This window comes from Podarcis vaucheri, assembly GCF_965113315.1.
Source record: "Podarcis vaucheri genome assembly, chromosome: 13".
Taxonomy (NCBI): Eukaryota; Metazoa; Chordata; class Lepidosauria; order Squamata; family Lacertidae; genus Podarcis; species Podarcis vaucheri.
Window position 1 is genome coordinate 4,256,981 of NC_138751.1, and position 22,987 is coordinate 4,279,967.

The following is a 22,987-nucleotide window of genomic DNA, read 5'->3' on the forward strand; positions in this document are numbered from 1 at the left end:
TTCCCTCGCCCCCCAACCTCAGGGCTGCCATTGAGACGGTGGAAACGGAGGTCTCTGCTTTGGAGTCTCAACTGGAAAAGGTGAGGAAGCGGCGATCGGCTTGCAAGGGTGCTGAGCTGTGCGGTGGGAGACTTTGCAAAGGGCTCCTTCTCTTGTCGATAGATGGACTCGCTCCTGGGGAAACGGCAAATTCTTTCCCACAAGCTCGAGCAGAAAAGCTTGTTGACACGGCTGTAAAAACCCAGAAAGGGCAGAGGGGCTTTGGGGTCACATGGGATGAAGCATCCTTAGACCTATCCGGGGCCCACACCGTGCAGGCCTTGCAAGGCAAAAACTTTGCGCATGCGCAGGTTGCGATTCGTCGCTTATGCGCAAAGCACAATTTAGTGCTTCTGTGCATGCGCGACCGCCGAAACACGGAAGTAACCTGTTCTGGTGCTTCCGGGTTTTGGCGGGTCCTTAACCCGAAAAAACACAACCTGAAGCGTCTGAAACCCAAGGTATGACTGTATATACAGTGGTGCCCCACAAGACGAATGCCTCGCAGGACGGAAAACTCGCTAGACGAAAGAGTTTTCCGTTTTGGAGGTGCTTCGCAAAACGAATTTCCTATGGGCTTGCTTCGCAAGACGACAATGTCTTGCGAGTTCCTGCTGGTTTTTTTCCCTCCCCCCCTTTTCTAAGCCGCTAAGCCGCTTATCAGCTCATCAGATCAGCAGATAAGCCGCTAAAAGCCGCTAAAAGCTGCTAATAGCGCTAATCCGCTAATCCTTCAATGGGCTTGCTTCGCAAGACGAAAAAACCGCTAGACGAAGAGAATCACAAAACGGATATATATATATACACACACACGGATACACACACACACACACACACACACACAATTTTTCCCCACCCGAATTTCCATTTTTAAAGATCCTGTTTTTCCTCGGCGGAACTTGTGGTTCTCTCTCCCCTGATCCTCGTCTTCTTCACAACAACTTCGTGAGGTGGGCATAGGCTGTGAGAATCTGTGGGGAGAATCTGTGGTTGTTCAGGCACAGGCAGACTCCAGCCTGCAACTCAGTCGGCCTCTGGCTTTGCAGACTGATGGGATCCCAACCTCTTAAATGCAAGCATGCTGTGTTTAAACACGAGGGATCCTAGAATTTGAGAGCTGGATCTGGTCGATCTTCCAGTGCCGAAAGAGGATGGCTTTGCCGCATTCGTATTTATTCACAAGCCCTGCCAAGTCCCATTGAACTCATTTCCTTGCCTACTCAAGTGTGGCGTATTATTATTTATTGAATTTTGCACTGCCTTTCATCCCAGGACCAGAGGGCGGTTTGCAATGTAGCGGTTAGAGTGTTGGACCCCGACCTTGGGAGACCTGGGTTCAAATCTCCACGCAGCTATGACCCTTAACTGCCTCTCCCGGCCTCCCTCGCAAAGTTGTTGTGCGGAATAAATTGGGAGATGGGAGGGAGCAGGTAGCTGCCATCTTCAGCTCTTTGGTGGGGTTTGCAAATTCAACGAATAAACAAAATATCACGGTTGCTTATTCACGGCTGTGAAAAGCTTGGGGCTTATTTATGAACCGCATCGTAAGAACAGGAATTCGGTAGCGACAGGGTCCAGTCTTATTGGATAGGGAATGCTTGGGCAAAGAGATGTGCTATTATGGGATGTCTGAAGCTGCTGGGGGCTGCCGATTCGTACGGACCATGAGCGATGGGGTCTGTTCCGCCTGGCCTTTGGTTTGGACTCAGTCTGACCCTTATGTTTCCCTCCCCTTATGGTCTTGATTTATCGGCTACTTTTAAAACAAGGCTGCATTTTAAATTGCATTTTAATCTGTATTTTAAATTGGTTTTTTAATTTTTATTCCCCCCCCCTATTAGGTTTTACTGTGATTTTATTGGTGTTAGTCGCCCTGAGCCCGGCTCTGGCTGGGAAGGGCGGGGTATAAATAATAATAATAATAATAATAATAATAATAATAATAATAATAATAAAATTATTATTATTATTTGCAGTAAAAATGAGCTGGGAGGGAGGGAAAGCTGAGATTTCCACATGGGGAGGAGCGTTGTTCTGCCTTCCCTGGCAGCGGGCTGGCGTTGGCCGGCACCCCTGCCCGTCTCTCGCGCCGCCTGACCTCCCTGTTTATTGCCCCCTCTCTCCTGCCCACCCCCAGCTCCTCAAACTCTGCACCACGATGCTAGATTCGGGGCGGCAATACTGCGCCCACAGCAAGAATTTCGTCTCCGGGGTCCAGGAGCTGTCTCAGAATTCCCCGGGGGACACCATGATGAGCGTAAGTTTGCTCGGGGGGCAAGAACAGGCGATTGTGCCTGGAGGAAAGGTGGAGGAGGAGGGAAGAGGAAAGAGGAAAGGTGTGCGAGCCCAGATACCAAGGCGGAGGGGCATCTCGTTCGAATGTGGGGTGTAGAAGGGGAAAGGTCGCTTTCTTGCCTGAGCTAGCCTGCCCGGCGTTTGCCGAGCCACTGGTCTTGAAAGACGGGTTTTGCCGAGGCCTGGGGGGGTCACGAAAGGAGCTGTGATTTTTGGGCACACCTTTTTTTGGGGGGGGAGCGTTGGCTTAGCAGCGAGGTGACCGGGTGCAGGTAAACATCGTTAATCACCTAATTGCGCCATTTTATTTGAGGTCTGGGAGTGGGGCAGGGCGACCGGGTGACCTGGAGCCAGTTCTCCACCCCTTAGAACCTGTTTTCATAGCCGGGGGCTTAGCTGTGCCTAGGCAGTGCCTCTGAGCATGCGCAGAGTGCCCTTTGCAGGCGAGTGCCTGGGCCCTAGGGGAGCCCCATCTCTCAGGTTCCACCTGACGCGTCGTTTCTTATTTATTTGTTTTATTTTGTAAAATTTACAGGCTGCTTGAGTGTTTTTTAAAACAGCAACAACCCCCCAAAGCGATTTACCTGAGAATGAAACAAGAGAACTATCAAAATAGAAAAGAATTTTATTATTACGGTCACAAACCAGTTACGGGTCACTTACAATATGTGGAAAATCATAAAACACAGCAGGAATACATTGAATTGCAACAGGGTATAGCAGAGACATTTCAGATATAGTGGCAGTTAATATATATATTAAATCTTGATCACTAAAATATAGCCTAAAATCATCATTTAAAACCTTAATCATTTTGGTAGTACAGTTTTATGGCAGTTGCACAGAATTTGGCCACCCTTAGCGTGACATCTACCAGTTTTAGACATTGAAGTTCGGACCCATTTGGAGATTTGTGTATAACAGGAACTATCATGGATGGCGGCTAACAGATTGAGGTTGAATCCTGACAAGACAGAAGGACTGTTTTTAGGGGGCAGGAGGCGGGCAGGTGTGGGGGACTCCCTGGTCCTGAATGGGGTAACTGTGCCCCTAAAGGACCAGGTGCGCAGCCTGGGAGTCATTCTGGGCTCACAGCTGTCCATGGAGGCACAGGTTAAATCCGTGTCCAGGGCAGCTATTTACCAGCTCCATCTGGTACGCAGGATGAGACCCTATCTGCCCGCAGACTGTGCGTCCAGAGTGGCGCATGCTCTGGTTATCTCCCGCTTGGACTACTGCAATGCGCTCTATGTGGGGCTACCTTTGAAGGTGACCCGGAAACTGCAATTAATCCAGAATGCAGCAGCTAGACTGGGGACTGGGGGCGGCCGCCGAGACCATATAACACCAGTCTTGAAAGACCTATGTTGGCTCCCAGTACGTTTCCGAGCACAATTCAAAGTGTTGGTGCTGACCTTTAAAGCCCTAAACGGCCTCAGTCCAGTATACCTGAAGGAGCGTCTCCACCCCCATCGTTCTGCCCGGACATTGAGGTCCAGCTCTGAGGGCCTTCTGGCGGTTCCCTCGCTGCGAGAAGCCAAGTTACAGGGAACCAGGCAGAGGGCCTTCTCGGTAGTGGCCCCCGCCCTGTGGAGCGCCCTCCCACCAGATGTCAAAAGAGAACAACAACTACCAGACTTTTAGAAGACATCTGAAGGCAGCCCTGTTTAGGGAAGCTTTTAATGTTTAAAAGGCTATTGTATTTTAGTGTTCTGTTGGAAGCCACCCAGAGTGGATGGCTCTGACATTTAGAAGACATCTGAAGGCAGCCCTGTTCAGGGAAGCTTTTAATGTTTGATGTATCATAGTATTTTAATATTCTTTTGGAAGCCGCCCAGAGTGGCTGGGGAAACCCAGCCAGATGGGCGGGGTATAAATAATAAATTATTATTATTATTATTATTATTATTATTATTATTATTATTATCAAAATTAAAATAAAATTAACATAAAAAATTGTCCAGTAGCACCTCAGAGACCAATTAAGTTTGTTCTGGGTATAAGCTTTTGTGTGCATGCACAGTTCTTCAGATACGAAAGCTTATACCAGAACAAACTTAGTTGGTCTCTAAGGTGCTACCGGACAGTTTCTTATTTTTTATTATTTTTATTTCGACTGTGTCAGACCAGCACGGCTACGTACCTGAAATTAGAACTATCAGTAGAAGCCTTTTTTAAAAAGTTTTTTTAAAATGTCCGCATAAAACTTTAAAATCGGCGCTGAATTAAAAAGAGATGGAAACTGTTTTGTTGCCACCTGCCGCATTTTTTGCTCTATAGGACACACCTGACCATAGGACGCACCTTGCTTTAGAGGGGGAGAACGAGAAAAAAATAATTCTCCCCCTCTCTGCTCAGCGCCCCTTCAGCGAAGCAACAGGAGAAATGGAAGGGGCTCCGTTTCTCTTGCCGCTTGGCTGAAGGGGCGCTGAGCAAGGAAGGGGAGAATTACCGTATTTTTCGCTCTATAACACGCACCCGACCATAACACACACGTAGTTTTTAGAGGAGTAAAACAAGGGGGGAAAAATTCTAAACGAAACAGTGGATGTATGATTTTTGTGGTTCATGCTGTGGCCACAGACATGTGATCTGACAGTGAGTTTGGGGTAGCCCAATGCAAAAATCCTGAGGATCCATGTGGATCCATGCTTTGTAACCACGTTTTAAGTGGGGAGGGAAGGAAAAGCACTCAAGGGACAAGGGACACGTGTGGGGTGGGTGGAGAGGGATGCTGCTAATAATGCAGAAGAGGGGTATAAGGGGAGAAGAAGCATGCGTGGGGTGGGTGGAGAAGGATGCCGCTAATAATGCAGAAGAGGGGTATAAGGGGAGAAGAAGCATGCGTGGGGTGGGTGGAGAAGGATGCTGCTAATAATGCAGAAGAGGGGTATAAGGGGAGAAGGCTCCTCTCCTCTCCCGCTTTGCTCCTTTAAAGCAAGCAGGCTCTGCTTCTCTCCCTCCTCCCCGGCTTAGAGAGCTGAAAAGCTTTGCTGCTATTTAGCGAGCTGAGTGGGGAGGAGAGAGGGACAGAGAGCACGGTTTAAAGCAGCCAACCAGACAGGAGCCGCTTACACCTGTGTAAGCGGCTCCTCTCCTGCTTTGCTGTTTCAAAGCGAGCCACGGAGGAGGGAAGGAAGGGGAACCATGGATCCTCTGTTCACAACTGCAGCAGATCCCCCCCCGGCCACCCGTAGGCATTCCCTCCATAACACGCACAGACATTTCCCCTTACTTTCTAGGAGGAAAAAAGTGAGTGTTATGGTGCAAAAAATACGGTATTTTTTTCTTGTTCTCCCCCTCTAAAACAAGGTGCGTTTGGTGCATTCAAGGTGCGTTCAGTCGCCTTCAGTGAAGGCAACCCGAAGGCTCCGCTCTGGAGGCTTCAGGCGGCTCCCTTGGAAGCCTGGAGCGCGAGAGGGGTCGGTGCGCACTGACCCCTCTCGCTCTGGAGGCTTCAGTGAAGGCAACCCGAAGCCTTCGGAGGGTGGGGGGATTTCCCGCTGGGCTCCGCAGGCTTCGGGTTCCTTTTGACCTGCTCTTTGGGGCTTGTGGGGCGAAGCGCTGCTTTCCCCCACTGCCAGCCTCAAAGACCAGGTCGGGGACTACATGGAATTGGCTGAGATGACTGGCAGGATCCGAGACCAGGGAGAAGAGTCGGTGAAAGAAGACTGGAAGAAATTTAAAGACTACTTAAAGAAATATTGTAAAATTAATGGATGTTAGAAAGATGTTGGATAGAAACTAAGCGGTTTCCAGCTGTAATGCTTTAGGAGATATGAAAAAAGGATTATAAATGGGTAAAAGTTTAATGGTAAGGATTTGCTGAACTAACAAACTGAAATGGAATACAAAGAAGGGAAGTATGAGGAGGTTGGAGGAAATAAGGGTATGGAAGTTATGTTATTGAAAATTAATGTGTGCTTTTAACTGCTTATTATTTCGTATGTTTATTTTTTATTTTTTCTTATATTCAAAAAATGTTCTTAATAAATATCTTTAAAAAAAACAAAAACAAAGACCAGGTCGGGGAGCAGTGCAAAGGCTGTGCAAAGCCTTCCTGCTGCCCCCCCCCGAGCTTGTGGGGACTCAAAGATCCCTGAAGCCTTCGGAGCTCAGCCCGAGTTTCCGCTGTGCTCCGCGGGCTTCGGGTTCCTATTGCCGAAGCCAGGAGAACTCGCGCTGCGCTCCGCAGGCTCCAGGCGGCTATTCCTGAAGCCCGGAGAGCGAGAGGCTGTGGTGCGCACCAACCCCTCTCGCTCTCCAGACTTCAGTGAGAGCAACACGAAGCCTCCGGAGCGCAGAGAGAGCGCTCTCTCTGCGCTTCGGAGGCTTCGCGTTGCTATCGCTGAAGCCCAGGAGCCTGCAATCGCTCCATAAGACACACACACATTTCCCCTTCATTTTGGAGGGGAGAAAGTGCAACCTATAGAGCAAAAAATACGGTATGTAGCTAGCAGCAACTCTCTAAGATTTCAAGTCTTTTTGACAGCCCTACCCGGACGTGCTGTTGGGGATTGAACCTAAAACCTTCTGCGTGCCAGGCATGTGTCCTGCCGCAGAACAGCAGCCTGAAACAGGAACATAGGAAACAGGCTGTGTGCGACACTGTGCACTTAAAGCGCATGACTCCCCCCCCCCCGAGAGGAACCTGGGAACTGTAGTTCTCCCCTTCGCCAAACTGTAACTCCCAGCAACCGCCGCAAACTGCAGTTCCCAGGTTTCCTTTTTGGGAGGAGGAAAGTTGTAATAATAATAATAATTTATTATTTATACCCCGCCCATCTGGCTGAGTTTCCCCAGCCACTCTGGGCAGCTCCCAATCGAGTGTTAAAAACAATACAGCATTAAATATTAAAAAGTTCCCTGAACAGGGCTGCCTTCAGATGTCTTTTAAGGAGAAGATAGCTGCTTGTTTCCTTCACATCTGAAGGGAGGGCGTTCCACAGGGCGGGCGCCACCACCGAGAAGGCCCTCTGCCTGGTTCCCTGTAACTTGGCTTCTCGCGGGGAGGGAACCGCCAGAAAGCCCTCGGAGCTGGACCTCAGTGTCTGGGCTGAATGATGGGGGTGGAGACACTCCTTCAGGTCTACTGGGCCTTTGAGGCCATTTAGGGCTTTAAAGGTCAGCACCAACACTTTGAATTGTGCTTGGAAACGTCCTGGGAGCCAATGTGGGTCTTTCAGAACCAGTGTTATGTGGTCCCGGCGGCCGCTCCCAGTCCCCAGTCTGGCTGCCACATTCTGGATTAGTTGCAGTTTCCGGGTCACCTTCAAAGGTAGCCCCACGTAGAGCGCATTGCAGTAGTCCAAGCGGGAGATAACCAGAGTTTGCACCACTCTGGTGAGACAGTCCGCAGGCAGGGAGGGTCTCATCCTGCGTACCAGATGGAGCTGGTAGACAGCCGCCCTGGACACAGAACTGACCTGCGCCTCCATGGACAGCGGTGCGCCCAAAATGACTCCCAGGCTGCGCACCTGGTCCTTCGGGGGCACAGTTGCCCCATTCAGGACCAGGGAGTCCCCCACACCCGCCCGCCTCCTGTCCCCCAAAAACAGTACTTCTGTCTTGTCAGGATTCAACCTCAATCCGTTAGCCGCCATTCATCCTCCAACCGCCTCCAGACACTCACACAGGACCTTCACGCCTTCACTGGTTCTGATTTGAAAGAGAGGTAGAGCTGGGTATCATCCGCATATTGATGGACACCCAGCCCAAACCTCCTGATGATCTCTCCCAGTGGCTGCATGTAGATGTTAAAAAGCATGGGGGAGAGGACAGAACCCTGAGGCACCCCACAAGTGAGAGCCCAGGGGTCTGAACACTCATCCCCCAACACCACTTGTGAGCGTTGAATTTCTGGCGTGGGCAGGAAGCTATACTGACGCACACCGCCGCTGCATGTTTTTGCCGCATGTGTGTTGGGGGGGTGTTTAGGTGACCGCACATCGCCTTCCCGCCACTTTGTCATGAGTAGCCGGACCGAAAGGGCTTTTGCATTCGATGTGGTGGTTTCAAGTCAAACAGCAGCGCCCACCACTTCCCTCTGAGTAAACCGAGGGCTGTTTGTGGCGGGCGAAACGAGGAATGCTTAAGGCTGGGGGTGCCGGGGGGGGGGGGCGTTCAGGTCAGTCTCTAAATTTGGAGCCTGCTTGGATATTTCTGCAGCCCACAACGAGCTCTGGAAAAAAAATACGGGGGAAACAATGAGATCTAGAAACTTGGTTTTTTTAAAAAAATTGGGGCTAGAGGAGAAGGCGTTGCAGATTCCAGCCTGCAACGTGCCTTCCGTCTCTGCTCTGGTCCCCAGATAGTAAGCAGGGGTACCGGGAGATCCCAAACTCTGTGCCCTCTGCCCAACGCCTCTCTTCCTTGCTTGATTTCCTCCCTTGTCGCAGGCGGGGTTGGGCTGGATGACCTTTGGAGGACCCTTCCTTCCAACCCTGCGGTTCCCCTTGTTTTCCAGGAGTGCCTTGAGAAGTTTTCCGAGAGCTTGAAGAAGATGATTGACGGCCACGAGGTGAGCGGCGTCACCCGTCTTTCCGTCGCCCTCCTCCCGCACCTTCCTCTTTCCCAAAGGGCGCTCAGCCACTCCGTCACCCTCCAAATGTGGGTGGGGAGAGGTTGAGAACCTAGGAAGGAGTCGAGACCATCGGTCCAGCTAGCCCTATATTGCGTGCACTGGCTGGCAGCAGCTCTCGGTCAAGGGAGATTCCCAACCTAGCTGGCAATAGCAGGGCTTGGACCCAGTACTTTTCCGTGCGCAAAGGAGGCAGAGATCCGTAAGCTCTGGTCCTAACCCAGCAGAGGAAGCTGCCTTATGCTGATCTGATAGCTCAATAGTCCCTACACGGACTGGCAGCAGCCCTACTTGGAGGTGAACTGCGGCCCTTTCATATTCCTGCCTTTCTTTGTCGTAGGAGCTTCTGGATACGACGCAACAGTCCCTCAAATATCAGCTGCAGAGTCTGGTGAAAGAGTATGTATTGTGATTGGGGTGCCCGCTCTGAAGGGTCGGTTTTTTGTGGGGGGGGGTACCAGAAGGAAGGCAGCTACAGGTCGACCAGGTGGGGGGCAGTTTTGTGTTTCAAAGGGGGAGGGTGTCGAACCTTTCTTGTATGTCCCGTGCTGTGTTTGGTCTTCGAGGGTGGATCCAATAGCTGCTCCCATTTCCTGTGGCGGTGAGTTCCACAGATCACTTGTATACCTCGAGCCTGTAAGGTTCCCTTTTCGCAGCTGCTGTTGCTGCAAATACCCAGCTAACACTTTCCGGAGCCCTTCACTATGAAAGAGAAAATTGCAAGCCATAATAATAATAATAATAATAATAATAATAATAATTATTATTATTATTATTTATTTATACCCCAGCCACCCTGGGCGGCTTCCAACGAAATATTAAAATACCGTAATACATCAAACATTAAAAGCTTCCCTAAACAGGGCTGCCTTCAGATGTCTAATAAAAGTCTGGTAGTTGTTGTTCTCTTTGACATCTGGTGGGAGGGAGTTCCACAGGGCAGGTGCCACCACCGAGAAGGCCCTCTGCCTGGTTCCCTGTAATGCATGTAAAGCATGGGTAGGCAAACTGAGGCCCGGGGGCCAGATCCAGCCCAATCGCCTTCTAAATCCGGCCCACAGATGGTCCGGGGATCAGTTTGTTTTTCCATGAGTAGAATGTGTCCTTTTATTTAAAATGCATCTCTGGGTTATTTGTGGGGCATAGGATTTCGTTCGTTTTTATTTATTTTTTCAAAATACAGTCCGCCCCCCCCCCAAGGTCTGAGGGACAGTGGACTGGCCCTCTGCTGAAAAAATTTGCTGACCCCTGATGTAAAGCTTTAGATTTTGTGGGCAGTTGTGGTTTGGGCAGCTGCCAGCGCCAAATTTTACTGGTGTTAACCACCCTGAGCTCGGCTCTGGCCGGAGAGGGCGGGGTATAAATAAAATGTATTATAAATTATTATTATTATTATTATTATTATTATTATTATTATTATTATTATTATTCCAGGAGTTCCTGAGAGCTGAAACCTTTCAGCTAATCGCCCCATAGATTTTAGTAAACATTTTGGGTAGATTGGCATACATTTATTATGTACGGTGCGAAAGAGGAGTGTGGGCCCCTGCTACGTTGCTTATATTAATAGTAATAATAATAATAATAATAATTTATTTTATTTTATTTTATTTTATTTTATTTTATTTATTTTATTTTTATTTGTACCTCACCCATCTAACTGGGTTACCACAGCCGCTCTGGGTAGCTACAAAAGTAGAGTGGTCTAACCGCCGATGTAATCTGACCTTAGAATCATAGAATCATAGAATCCTAGAGTTGGAAGAGACCACAAGGGCCATCGAGTCCAACCCCCTGCCAAGCAGGAAACACCATCAGAGCACTCCTGACATATGGTTGTCAAGCCTCTGCTTAAAGACCTCCAAAGTAGGAGACTCCACCACACTCCTTGGCAGCAAATTCCACTGTCAAACAGCTCTTACTGTCAGGAAGTTCTTCCTAATGTTTAGGTGGAATCTTCTTTCTTGTAGTTTGGATCCATTGCTCCGTGTCCGCTTCTCCGGAGCAGCAGAAAACAACCTTTCTCCCTCCTCTATGTGACATCCTTTTATATATTTGAACATGGCTATCATATCACCCCTTAACCTCCTCTTCTCCAGGCTAAACATGCCCAGCTCCCTTAGCCGTTCCTCATAAGGCATCGTTTCCAGGCCTTTGACCATTTTGGTTGCCCTCCTCTGGACACGTTCCAGTTGGTCAGTGTCCTTCTTGAACTGTGGTGCCCAGAACTGGACCCAGTACTCCAGGTGAGGTCTGACCAGAGCAGAATACAGTGGCATGATTACTTCCCTTGATCTAGATGCTATACTCCTATTGATGCTATACTCCAGATGCTATACTCCATCCCAACCCCCTCACGTCTCCAGAAAGGGCGGAGGTTTTTCCCGATCCAATATGGCTCCTTGCCGTTTTGCGATATGACAGAAACGTGTGTTTCAGGGACATGAAGCAGTTCAAGGAGACCCGGAAGGAATTCGAACGCGGCAGCGAAAGCCTGGCCAGTGCCCTGCACCACAACGCCGAAGTACCGCGGCGGCGCCACCATGAGGCTGAGGAGGCCGTGGTCGCCCTGAAGGCCGCCCGAACCACCTTCCGCGCCCGAGCCCTCGACTACGTGCTGCAGGTGGGCCTCCAGCGGGCAGCTCGGACTCCTGGGTCCTTTCCATAGCTGTCAACCGTCCCTTATTTGGCGGGACAGTCCCTTATCCCAGCGCCGTGTCCCGCTGCTGTCCCTTATTGATGATGTCCCTTAAATTTCCCGGGTTTCAAAGGAAGCAGCTCCCCCCCTCCCTCCCTGCCGGCCAGGGAGGAGGGAGGCTCCAGCTGTGTTGCTTGGCTGCGTTGCTCACCCAATAAGGAGTCTAAGAACGACTGGGGGGTGGAGCTTGCATGCCCTGTGCCAATCAAATCGGCCGCCTTGCCTGGGGACTCGCCTTTGCTCAGCGCTTCCCAGCAGAGAGGGGACGGTGGTTTTCCTTGCTGCATCCCCTTTGCCGGGTTTCTGCGCTGTGGGAACCACCGCTTGAGGCTTCGTTTGGCTGCTGGCTGGGCTTTCTGCCATTGGCTCGGAGGGGCTCAGAAGTTGAACATACCTGTGCCCTGAAAATCCCTTATTTTGGCTGCTGATCCCTTATTTTCGAGGCTGCGGGACCCTTATTTTCAAATCTGTAAATTGACAGCTATGGTCCTTTCCTCGGCTCTGGGGGAGGGCAGCAGGACGCAGCGGATTCCCCCTCCTGTCTGATTTGGCCTGGGTCTTGGAGGGCCTTTCTCAATGCAAGGAGGGCGTTCCCTTGGGGTCAACCTCGTTGGGGTGGTGTTTTTGGGGCGGGGCCAGGGCAAAGTGGGCGTGGCAAAGGGGCGTGGCTCTCCTTTTGGGTTATTTATTTATTTATTTGTTATTTTATTGATACAGCAAGAAAAGAAGAAAGAGAAAACACAAATACCAAATTGCACACAGGAATAACCACAGACATTATATATATATTATATATATATTATATTATAATATTATATAATATAATATAATATAATAATATTATATATTATAGACATTATATATATTATAAACACTAAAACAGCAACAACAAGACGTTGACTTCCACCATCCCACAGCGCCTCCTTTATCTCTCATTGTGTCTTCCTGTCTTCCTGTTTTCCTTATCATCTCTGTCCTAACATCTAGATATAAATCCTTCTTTCATATCCTTTCACTTCACAAGGTTATTCCAGACTCAGCCAGATTTCTGCCCTCAAACCTTGACTTTTGAGGTATTCATTTAGGCACTCCCATTCTTTTTTCACTTGACTTTTTGGTTTTTGTCTTGTTAACGTCCGTCAATTTGGCTAATTCTAAGCATTCTGAGAGCTTACATAGCCATTCTCCCCTAGTGGGTAACTGATTCCCTTTCCACCAGGATTCTTGCTGCAGACGTTGCGTATAATAAAAATTTAGTTTTGTCTTTGGGAATATCGTCATTTAAAATTCCTAAAAGGAATGCCTCTGGCCTTTTACTATATGATATTCTTAATATTTTCTTTATTTCTTCGTGCATGAGAAATTTTTAAAAAGGATAAAATGAAAGTTGGGGGAGGGTCTCTGGGCGAACACCATGCTTGGCGTTGGGAGCAAAGTACGAAGGACCGAAGCGACGGAACGGGCTTCTCTGTCTTTCTTTTTTACAAATAAAAATAAAAATTTTTATTTAACATAATTATTACAAAATACAAGCAAAATACATACATACATATTTTTTCAGATAAGCACACACATATATAAAAAAGAACAAAAAAGAGAAAAGGGGAAAAGGAAAAGAAAAAATAAGAAGAAAAATTGCAAAAAGAAGAAAAATTGGAAGAATTTTTCTCTGTCTTTCAGATCAACGTGATCCAGTCGAAGAAGAAGTTTGAGATCCTGAAGTTTGTGAGTAGCTGACGGTTTGTGGTTCGGTTTTGGCCAGCCAGAAATTTTGGACTACAAATCCCATCAGCCCCAGCCAGCTATGGACCAGGGGGTTAAATCCTGGTTCTTTGGCTGTGTACCTGTACTGTGTGGCGCGCTGGAATGTGTATTGGAAAAACTGGGTCGCCCACCCTCAATTCAACCTCAGCCTGTTTTCAGGCTTAGGTCTGAAGCACATGCAGAAATGAGGGTACCTCTGAGCATACGCAGAATTCCCCCTGCCCTGGATAACCAGTTATAGCCATCTCCCACTTGTCTAGGCTTTCCTAGCCAAAAACGGTGGCTTCTAGGCAACCCTGGACCCCGAACCTTTTTCTTTTAAAATCATAGCTGCTAATAATAATAATAATAATAATAACAATAATTTATTATTTACACCCCGCCCATCTGGCTGGGTTTCCCCAGCCACTCTGGGCGGCTTCCAACAAAACACTAAAATACAATAACCTATTAAACATTAAAAGCTTCCCTAAACAGGGCTGCCTTCAGATGTCTTCTAAAAGTTTGGTACTTTGCCAACAGACCAGCTCCTACCCCGAACCGTTTTCTACGCCGGCTGATTATGCCAAAAACTATTTAGGAATCTGTGCCCGAGTTTGCTTTCCTCCTCTTCCCTCCCTATTCCCCTTTCCTTGCGTGTCGTGCTTTTCTTTGTTCAAGATTATAAGGCTGCTGCCGGGGCTGTCTCATTTTAACCGACCGTATAGTACGTCGCTCTTTTCAGCCCAAGAGCCGGGTGCGAACGCTGGTAACTTCAGCAGCTGCTTCCTGTTTTTCCAGATGTTGACGTTCATGGAGGCTCAGTCGTTCTACCTGGAGCAGGGCTTCCAGACGGCGAAGCGGCTGGAGCAGTATCGGAAGGACTTGGCGGCTCAGGTGAGCACCCGGAGGAGTCGTGGGAGGGTGCTGGGTTCGAAGGAAGCGGCGGGGAGATGGGCGGGCAGGAAAGAGATAACGTTCTCCTTCCTGTGTCATAACGCTGGAACTCAAGGACAAACCGACAAAGCTGAGCGTTGGAAGATTTAGGACAGATGCCTAGTTAGACTGCGGAACTCCCTGCCACTGGATGGCTGTAAAAGAGGATTGGATAAATTCACAGAGGAGCGAGAGCTATTGATGTTTACCAGCCGCAGTTCCTATGCTCTGTCGCCACTGTCAGAAGCAGGAAAAGCTTCTGGATGGGGTTTGCTGGAAACGGCAGGACAGGGAGAGGGAGGAAGCTGGCTTGGGCGGTGGGAGGCTGGGGAACCAGCCCTGTCAGTGCCTGTGATCGCAAGACCAGCGAGAGGGAAAACTTGGAGGCGGGTGGAAACGATTTGGATGTTGGGAGGAAAATGCTGGAATTCGGGGTTTCTGATTCTGGGTTCTCCAAGCCCATAATGAGGACTAGGACCCTGACATGGCCGGCGGTGCAGCTGTAAGGGTTCGTGGCAAGTGACTCCTGCAGGCGCCGTGGGGATTATTTTCGGTGTTGCTCCCCTAGGGCGGGAAGCCCTCTGGAAGGCTGTTACAGCCTTGGCTGATTTGATAGCCTCCCGATGTTGGACTACAAGTTCCATGCTCCAGCGCAGTCCAAACATATGGAGGGTGCCAGGTTTCCAAAGGCTGCTCTGAGCCAGGATTCTTCGACCTTGGGTTGCCGTTGGACTGCAGCACCCATCATCCAGGGCAATCGGCTGAGCTGACTCAGGATGATGGGATTTGTAGTACATGTGGAGATCGGCGAACCGGCGGTCATTTATAATGAAATGATTTTAGAATGTTTTATCATTTTACTGTTGTTAGCTGCTCTGAGCCCGGCTTCGGCTGGGGAGGGCGGGATGTAAATACAATTTATTATTATTATTATTGACTCCCATCATCCTTTCACCCTTCCACGCTCCTCCCTTAAGCTCCTTTCAAATCTGTCCCCCCCCCCCCCCAGTTATGGTTATTCCGAGTTCAAATCTCGCTCCACCGTCTTCCTGGCGGAAGTGACATGCAGAGTGACCCTAGATCTGTTGTTTTGGCTGGAATGGGCTTCCCTCCCCAGTCTGGTGTGCTGGGAGGGGGCGCGAGGAATGCCAGGCAAACTTTCGTGTGAGAAAGGGACCCAGGCGTCCGGCCTCATTTCCCCTCCCTCTCTTCCTCCAGCTCGATCAGTTGGTTCTGGAGTCGGCCCGAGAGAAGCGAGACATGGAGCAGAGGCACACCGTGATCAAGCAAAAGGTTTGAGCACTCTGTGTGTGTGTGTGTGCCTCAGTTTTGCCTTACGGAAGACGCCCAGTTAGGGGAGGAGCCTTTGGGAGGCGGAGCTTGCACTTGGAGTTCTAAGGGGCGGGGCTTGGGACAGGTGGGAGGAGTCTTGGAGCATGGGGCGGGATTCTGAAAGGCACTCGACTGGGCTTGGCAGGGGAGCGCCTCAGACTTGGGGTGTGGGCGGAGCTTGCGGATGAAGGGGTGGAGCTTGTGGCGGTGGGCGGAACACCATGGGGCGGGGCTTGCTGATTGGGTGGGAGGAGTCTAGGAGCGAGGGGCGGGGCTTAGGCAAAATCAGAAGAATAGAATCGTAGCAATAGGTTGACACTCGCGTTGACTTTCGGAGCACGTGGCTGGGCTTTGCCTTTGGGCATCTTTTCTTTAATTAGGTGGGTCTGCCCCCCTCCCGTTCTTTCCCAGGACCTGTCCCAGGAAGACGTTGTTCCCGAGGTCCGTACGGAGCCCGGAGGGGTGGTGATGGAAGGCTACCTCTACAAAAGGGCCAGCAACGCCTTCAAGACCTGGAGCAGGTGAGCAAGGCTCCTGTTTGCCACTGTCTCTTAGCAACTCCTACTGCACAAGAGTTTGGGGCGGCACAGAGGTAACACAGTTTACAGTATGTTTCCGAGCACAATTCAAAGTGTTGGTGCTGACCTTGAAAGCCCTAAACGGCCTCAAAGGCCCAGTAGACCTGAAGGAGCGTCTCCACCCCCATCGTTCTGCCCGGACACTGAGGTCCAGCTCTGAGGGCCTTCTGGCGGTTCCCTCCCTGCGGGAAGTGAGGGCCTTCTTGGTGGTGGCACCCGCCCTGTGGAACGCCCTCCCACCAGATGTCAAAGAGAAGAACAACTACCAAACGTTTAGAAGACATCTGAAGGCAGCCCTCTTTAGGGAAGCTTTTAATGTTTAATAGGTTATTGTATTTTAGTGTTTTGTTGGAAGCCGCCCAGAGTGGCTGGGGAAGTCCAGCCAGATGGGCGGAGTATAAATAAATAAATAAATAAATAAATAAATAAATAAATACAGTCGAAAGCATTCTAAAACAGGTTAAAAAACGACCGCCGTTTAAAACACCTAAAGCCAGTTACAAAAATCCTAACTGCAATTTCACTTTTTTTTATTAAAATTTTTTTTATTAGATTTTCCACAGTTATAACCAATGTCACATAACGAAACAACAAACAAAAAGAAAGACATAAAAAGAGAAGATGCATCAAAGAAAAACAACAATACAATACCAAATTTCATGAGCAGGATGCAACCTGAGTTGCCAACTGCTCCTGTTACACTCGTTCCGCCGCCATCCCTCTCATCCCCCGCTAACCCAGTGGCCTGTGGCCAAACTGGATTTGCAGATCTTCACAGCCCTCCAAGCCATAACTGGCCCCCCCAGCAACGCGACTGTCTGTGGGGCAATCAATACACGTTATCTGAGTGCAGGATCAGCACCTATTGGCTAGTGCCCGGGGCGTATAATCTCCCGCCTCCTTCTGATACCTGGAGCAGTTTTTGCAGCCTCTCATTATTCCGAAAGTATTTGTAAGGGTCAGGACTTACCTGTGCTTTTAGGCTCTGGAAAGAAAAGCACAGGTTACCAATTGCTCAGGAGGAATATAGCATCAGCTAGGCGGCTCAGTCAGTAGAGTGTGAGACACTTCATCTCAGGGTTGTGGGTTCGAGACCAACGTCGCATTGCAGGGGGTTGGACTAGACTAAGCTTGCCAGATATCCCCGTTTCCTGGGGACAGACCCCAGATTTACAAATCAGTCCCCATGCAAAATCCATTGAAGTTGAAAAGTGTCCCCGGATTCATTGAAAAAAATCTGGTAACCTTAGACTAGTCGGGCCTTGTGGCCCCTTGCAACTCTCTTGATTCTATGAATACAGGAAGAGGCCTTGTGCAGAGTCAGGCCACTGGTTGGTTTGCAGAATAGCAGGGTATTAAATGCTTTAAAGAGCACATTCCTCTCCCGAAAGCTGTTCTTCGTTGCACTTGCAAATACTAGTTGCACTCAAGAGCAGGCCCTTTGCGGTGAATGGGCAAGTTAGGTCTATCGATTTCAGTGGGTCTACTCTGAGTAGGACAAAGTTGGATTACACCCCTCCCCCTTTAACAGCACCTGGCCAGCAGGTTGAACGGACGCACAGGTCACCGGGTGTCTTTCTGCTCTAGATCATAGAATTGTAGAGTCAGAGGCGACTGCAGGCCAGTGTTTCCCAGTTGTTGGTGTGTTTTCAGGGGTCTGCAAACTAAGGCCCGCGGGCCGGATAAGGGACTCGTTTATCCGGCCCGCGGCAACCCTCGCCACCCGCTCTTACCAGCGCTGTGCCGCTGTCCACTCAGAGGAGCACCGGAAATAGCTTGGACGCACGTGCAAGCGTTATTTGCGCATGCGCAAGCGTTGTTTTCGGTGCACATCCGGGTCAGATGAGGCCCGTGCACATGCGCACATGTACCTTGTGTTACATACGCTGTAGATTACATATGCTTCAGGTTACAGACTCTGCTAACCCAGAAATAGTACCTCGGGTTAAGAACTTTGCTTCAGGATGAGAACAGAAATCGCGCAGGAGGCCCCATTAGCTAAAGTGGTGCTTCTTCAGGTTAAGAACAGTTTCAGGTTAAGAACAGACCTCCGGAACGAATTAAGTACTTAACCCGAGGTACCACTGTATTTCCGGTGCTCCTCCGACCTGGAAATGTGCCGGAAATAGCGTGTGCGCATGTGCATGGGCATGTGCTCCCCCGCCCTCCAGCCCGCTGCGCAATCGGCGCTGGAGACGCCGGCCTGAGTCGCGGTAAGTTTGCTGACCCCTGGTTTAAGTTCTGCCAAAGAGGGAGGGAAACCCTTTCTTGAAGCCCTAGTCCAGAACGTCTATAGATCTGCCTTGTGCTCACGCATTCCCTTCCATGCGTTTCATTATGTATATTTTTTTTAATTGCAGGCGCTGGTTTTCCATCCAGAGCAACCAGCTGGTATATCAGAAGAAGGCCAAGGTGAGGAATAGGAAATGGATTTACAGTGGTGCCTCCAAGACGAATGCCTTGCAAGATGGAAAACTCGCTAGACGAAAGAGTTTTCCGTTTTGGAGGTGCTTCGCAAAACGAATCTCCTATGGGCTTGCTTCGCAAGACGACAATGTCTTGCGAGTTCCTGCTGGTTTTTTCCCCTCCCCCCCTTTTTCTAAGCCGCTTATCAGCTGATCCGATCAGCAGATAAGCCGCTAAAAGCCGCTAATAGCGCTAATAGCGCTAATCCGTCAATGGGCTTGCTTCGCAAGATGAAAAAGAAGAGAATCACAGAACGGATTCTTTTCGTCTTGCGAGGCACCACTGTATTTGTGAGCCTTTGAGATGCGTGTGAATTTTGGGGGGCGGTGGGAGGAAGGGGCAAAAACTTTGGTGTAAGCAAAGGGCGTAAGGTTTGCAAGATTCCACCTGCTTCTTTTTTTCCTATTTTCCTAATTTTCCCCTGGTCTCCTCGCTGGCCCAAGTATCACCAATTCAGCCAGCTAGCCCTGGGGATTATCTAATGCTTGTTTCCCCAGAGTGGCTGGGAAAACTCAGCCAGATGGGCGGGGTATAAATAATAAATTATTATTATTATTATTATTATTATTATTATTATTATTATTATTCCCCTAAATTGATTTTTGAATTTTGAATTTTATTGTTATTCACGTTTTTATACTGTATTTTATTCTGCTTCTATAATTAAGTGTTTAAAATTTGTTGTTAGCCACCCTGAGCCCGGTTTTTGAACCGGGAAGGGCAGGGTATAAATTAAAAAATATTATTATTATTATTACTAATTTGTTGAAATTAAGGCCGATGAGCTGTTGGAGCTCTTTGGTATGCAAAGTGGTTGCCTTGGCTCCAAAAAGATATCGTAGACGGGGGAAGAGATTCACTAAAGGGCCGCCGAAAAGATCACGGGTGAGGGGGAGAGCGCAACTCCCCTAGGAAGAAAAGCTTGCAGCATTTTGGACTTTTTAGTTTAGAGAAAAGGCAGATTAAGAGGCAGCAGAATTGAAGTTGGCAAGAGATGAACAGAGAAAAGCCTTTCTTCCTCTGTCAAACACAAGAATTCAGGGACACTCCATAAAGCTGGATGTTGGAACATTTAGGACAGATAAAATAAATATTTGCACAGTGAGTAGTTAAGCTACGGAACTCCCTGCCACTTGGATGGCTTAAAAAGTTTATTAGACACTAGAGTATCAGTCTAAACATGAAAGAGATAGAGAAGTCAAAGGCCCAGGGATAGTCTGGGAATATGGATTTTCCTCCCTCTGTCCCCAGGCAAACCCCTCTTCTTTTTCTTTTAATTTTATTGATTTGTTCGCAACAAAAAGTAAGAAAAGATAAGAATTTAAAATATAAAGCGCCACAGCCTGGAAGGACAAAAGTACAAAGACAACAGCACAGTTCCAAAGGGACCGTACATTATTATCGCATTCTTCGCCCTATAAGATGCACCAGACCACAAGACGCACCTAGTTTTTGGAGGAGGAAAACAAGAAAAAAAATATTCTGAATCTCAGAAGCCAGAACAACAAGAGGGATCGCTGCGCAGTGAAAGCAGCGATCCCTCTTGCTGTTCTGGCTTCTGTGACAGCTGTGCAGCCTGCATTCGCTCCGTAAGACGCACACACATTTCCCCTTACTTTTTAGGAGGGAAAAGGTGAGTCATATAGAGCAAAAAATACGGTAACTCATACAAAGATTCCCTTTGCAAATATTTCTAAAAATAAAAGCATTCTCCATCTGTGAGTTCCGTTATTGTTGAGAATAGGGGTTCTGTGTAGTCTTAAATGTGGCCGTTTACTGGCCCCGTGCCTCAAAGTTTGTATAAGAAATAAAATTTATGCCGTACATAAGGAAAAAACGGTCATTTGAGCTCTGCCCTTTGAATACTTTCAGCGTTGCTGGGTACTTTCAGTTTATGAGATTCCTTTTCAAGAAGGGTCATTTGACAAGCCCTGGAACGCGGGCGATCCAAATCATTAAGATTAAAGGCTTCTCGGAATTGGCAGTGCAGTCCTGAGATGAAAAATCAGTTCTTGGCTTTCCAACCCTGCTTTCTGCAAATCTCAATTGCACCCAAACTACCGAAAGAATTGACCCCTTCACCTTGCTTTGTTGAATGAAGAATTAGGAGCCTGATGAGAGAGAGAGAGAGAGAGAGAGAGAGAGAGAGAGAGAGAGAGAAAGAAAGAAAGAAAGAAAGAAAGAAAGAAAGAAAGAAAGAAAGATGGATTAGGAGCCTAAACAGGTTTGGCAGACTTATCTGCTAATCCACCAGGGTGTGTGGGTGTAAGATGAATTCTATCCGTCGGGTGGAGGAGAGTTCAGATGGGTTAATATCGGGGATGAGAGCAGGGCATGGATGGGAAGAATGATGGTGGCATATGAAGAGGCAGAGGCAGGGGGCTGTTTGTGCCAGGGCCAAATCCTGCCCTTTTCCTTCCGGAGCCCAGGATGTCCTGACGGTGGTTGTGGAGGACCTGCGCCTGTGCACCGTCAAGCCTTGCCCGGAACACGAACGCCGATTCTGCTTCGAGGTGGTTTCTCCCACTAAGTGAGTTTTATCTTCCCTGTTAGGCCCTCCCTCAAATATGTGTGTTTTTGCACACACAGACACACACACAGCAGCTAGACTGGGGACTGGGAGCAGCCACCGAGACCACATAACACCGGTCCTGAAAGACCTACATTGGCTCCCAGTACGTTTCCGAGCACAATTCAAAGTGCTGGTGCTGACCTTGAAAGCCCTAAATGGCCTCAAAGGTCCAGTAGACCAGAAGGAGCATCTCAGAAATAGAGCTTCAGGTTAAGAACTTTGCTTCAGGATGAGAACAGAAATCGTGCTATGGCGGCGCGGCGGCAGCAGGAGGCCCCATTAGCTAAAGTGGTGCTTCAGGTTAAGAACAGTTTCAGGTTAAGAACGGACCTCCAGAACGAATTAAGTACTTAACCCGAGGTACCACTATAATAATAATAATTTATTTATGCCCTGCCCATTTGGCTGGGGAAACCGAGCCACTCCGGGCGGCTTCCAACAGAATATTAAAACATGATAAAACACCAAACACTAAAAACTTCCCTGAACAGGGCTGCCTTCAGATGTCGTCTAAAAGTCAGGTAGTTGTTTATTTCCTTGACATCTGCTGGGAGGGCGTTCCACAGGGAGGGCGCCACCACCGAGAAGGCCCTGTGCCTGGTTCCCTGTAACTTGGCTCCTTGCAGGGAGGGAACCGCCAGAAGGCCCTCGGAGCTGGACCTCAGTGTCTGGGCTGAACGATGGTGGTGGAGATGCTCCTTCAGGTCTACTGGGCCTTCGAGGCCGTTTAGGGCTTTCAAGGTCAGCACCAACACTTTGAATTGGGAAGAGGGATACAGTGGTACCTCGTGTTACATACGCTTTAGGTTACACACTCCGCTAACCCAGAAATAGTACCTCGGGTTAAGAACTTTGTGAGGATGGGAACAGAAATTGCTCCACGGCAGTGGGAGACCGTATTAGCTAAAGTGGTGCCTCAGGTTAAGAACAGTTTTGGGTTAAGAACGGACCTCCGGAACAAATTAAGTTCTTAACCCGAGGTACCACTGTATTGGCAAGCTGGAAGGTGCGCAGAGGAGGGCAACCGAGACTATAAAGTGAGTCTGGAAACCAAGCGTTGGAAGAGTTTAGCCAGGAGAAGAGGGAACTGAGAGGCAGCCATCTTCAAATAAGAAAACAAAAATGGAGAAGGCCTGTTTTCCGCTGCCTGTTTTCCGGACCCAAACCTGTGGATTCAAATAATAATGAAGGAGATGCTGACTAAAGATTAGGACGAATTTTCTGACACTAAGAGCCGTTGGGCGGTGGAACGGACTCCCTCAGAATGGACTCTCCTTCCTTGGAGGTTTTTCAACGAAGGTTCAGACGACCACAGACTGCATCTCGGGGGGTTGGGCTGGATGACCTTTGGAGGTCCCTTCCAGCTCTGTAGTTCTGCCATTCCGTGTTCTCCCTCTTTGATCCTTTGCTGTCCTTCCGCTTTCCCTGGCAGGAGCTGTTTCCTCCAGGCGGATTCGGAGAGGCACCAGCAAGCGTGGGTGTCTGCCGTTCAAAACAGCATCGCGTCTGCTTACAACGAGGAACACCTGGAACCCCGGGGGCAGGTAAGGGGTTGCCGAACACCAGGAGAGTTAGCAAATTCACAGTATTCCGGTCCCAAACCTTCACCCTAAGCAGAAGGCACCCACCGCTTTTTGCTTATTTTTGCTCTGTGTGGGGCTGCCCTTGAGACTGACCCAGAAACTCCAGCGGGTGCAGAATGCCGCAGCAAGACTCCTTACGGGGTCCTCACTGCGAGATCACATTCA

General features: G+C 49.0%; 1 protein-coding gene across 1 annotated transcript in view; it reads left to right on the forward strand.

The window, feature by feature from the left end:
* Positions 1-22,987, forward strand: part of ACAP1 (ArfGAP with coiled-coil, ankyrin repeat and PH domains 1) — a 49,536-nt gene that overhangs the window by 8,211 nt on the left and 18,338 nt on the right. Inside the window, exons 2-13 of the mRNA XM_082197596.1 lie at positions 23-80; positions 2,177-2,296; positions 8,801-8,854; positions 9,255-9,313; positions 11,354-11,537; positions 13,293-13,337; positions 14,157-14,252; positions 15,510-15,584; positions 16,035-16,144; positions 18,562-18,613; positions 21,097-21,197; positions 22,672-22,783. Of these exons, the coding sequence (XP_082053722.1) occupies positions 23-80; positions 2,177-2,296; positions 8,801-8,854; positions 9,255-9,313; positions 11,354-11,537; positions 13,293-13,337; positions 14,157-14,252; positions 15,510-15,584; positions 16,035-16,144; positions 18,562-18,613; positions 21,097-21,197; positions 22,672-22,783 (1,066 nt within the window). The remainder of the gene's footprint in view (positions 1-22; positions 81-2,176; positions 2,297-8,800; positions 8,855-9,254; positions 9,314-11,353; positions 11,538-13,292; positions 13,338-14,156; positions 14,253-15,509; positions 15,585-16,034; positions 16,145-18,561; positions 18,614-21,096; positions 21,198-22,671; positions 22,784-22,987) is intronic.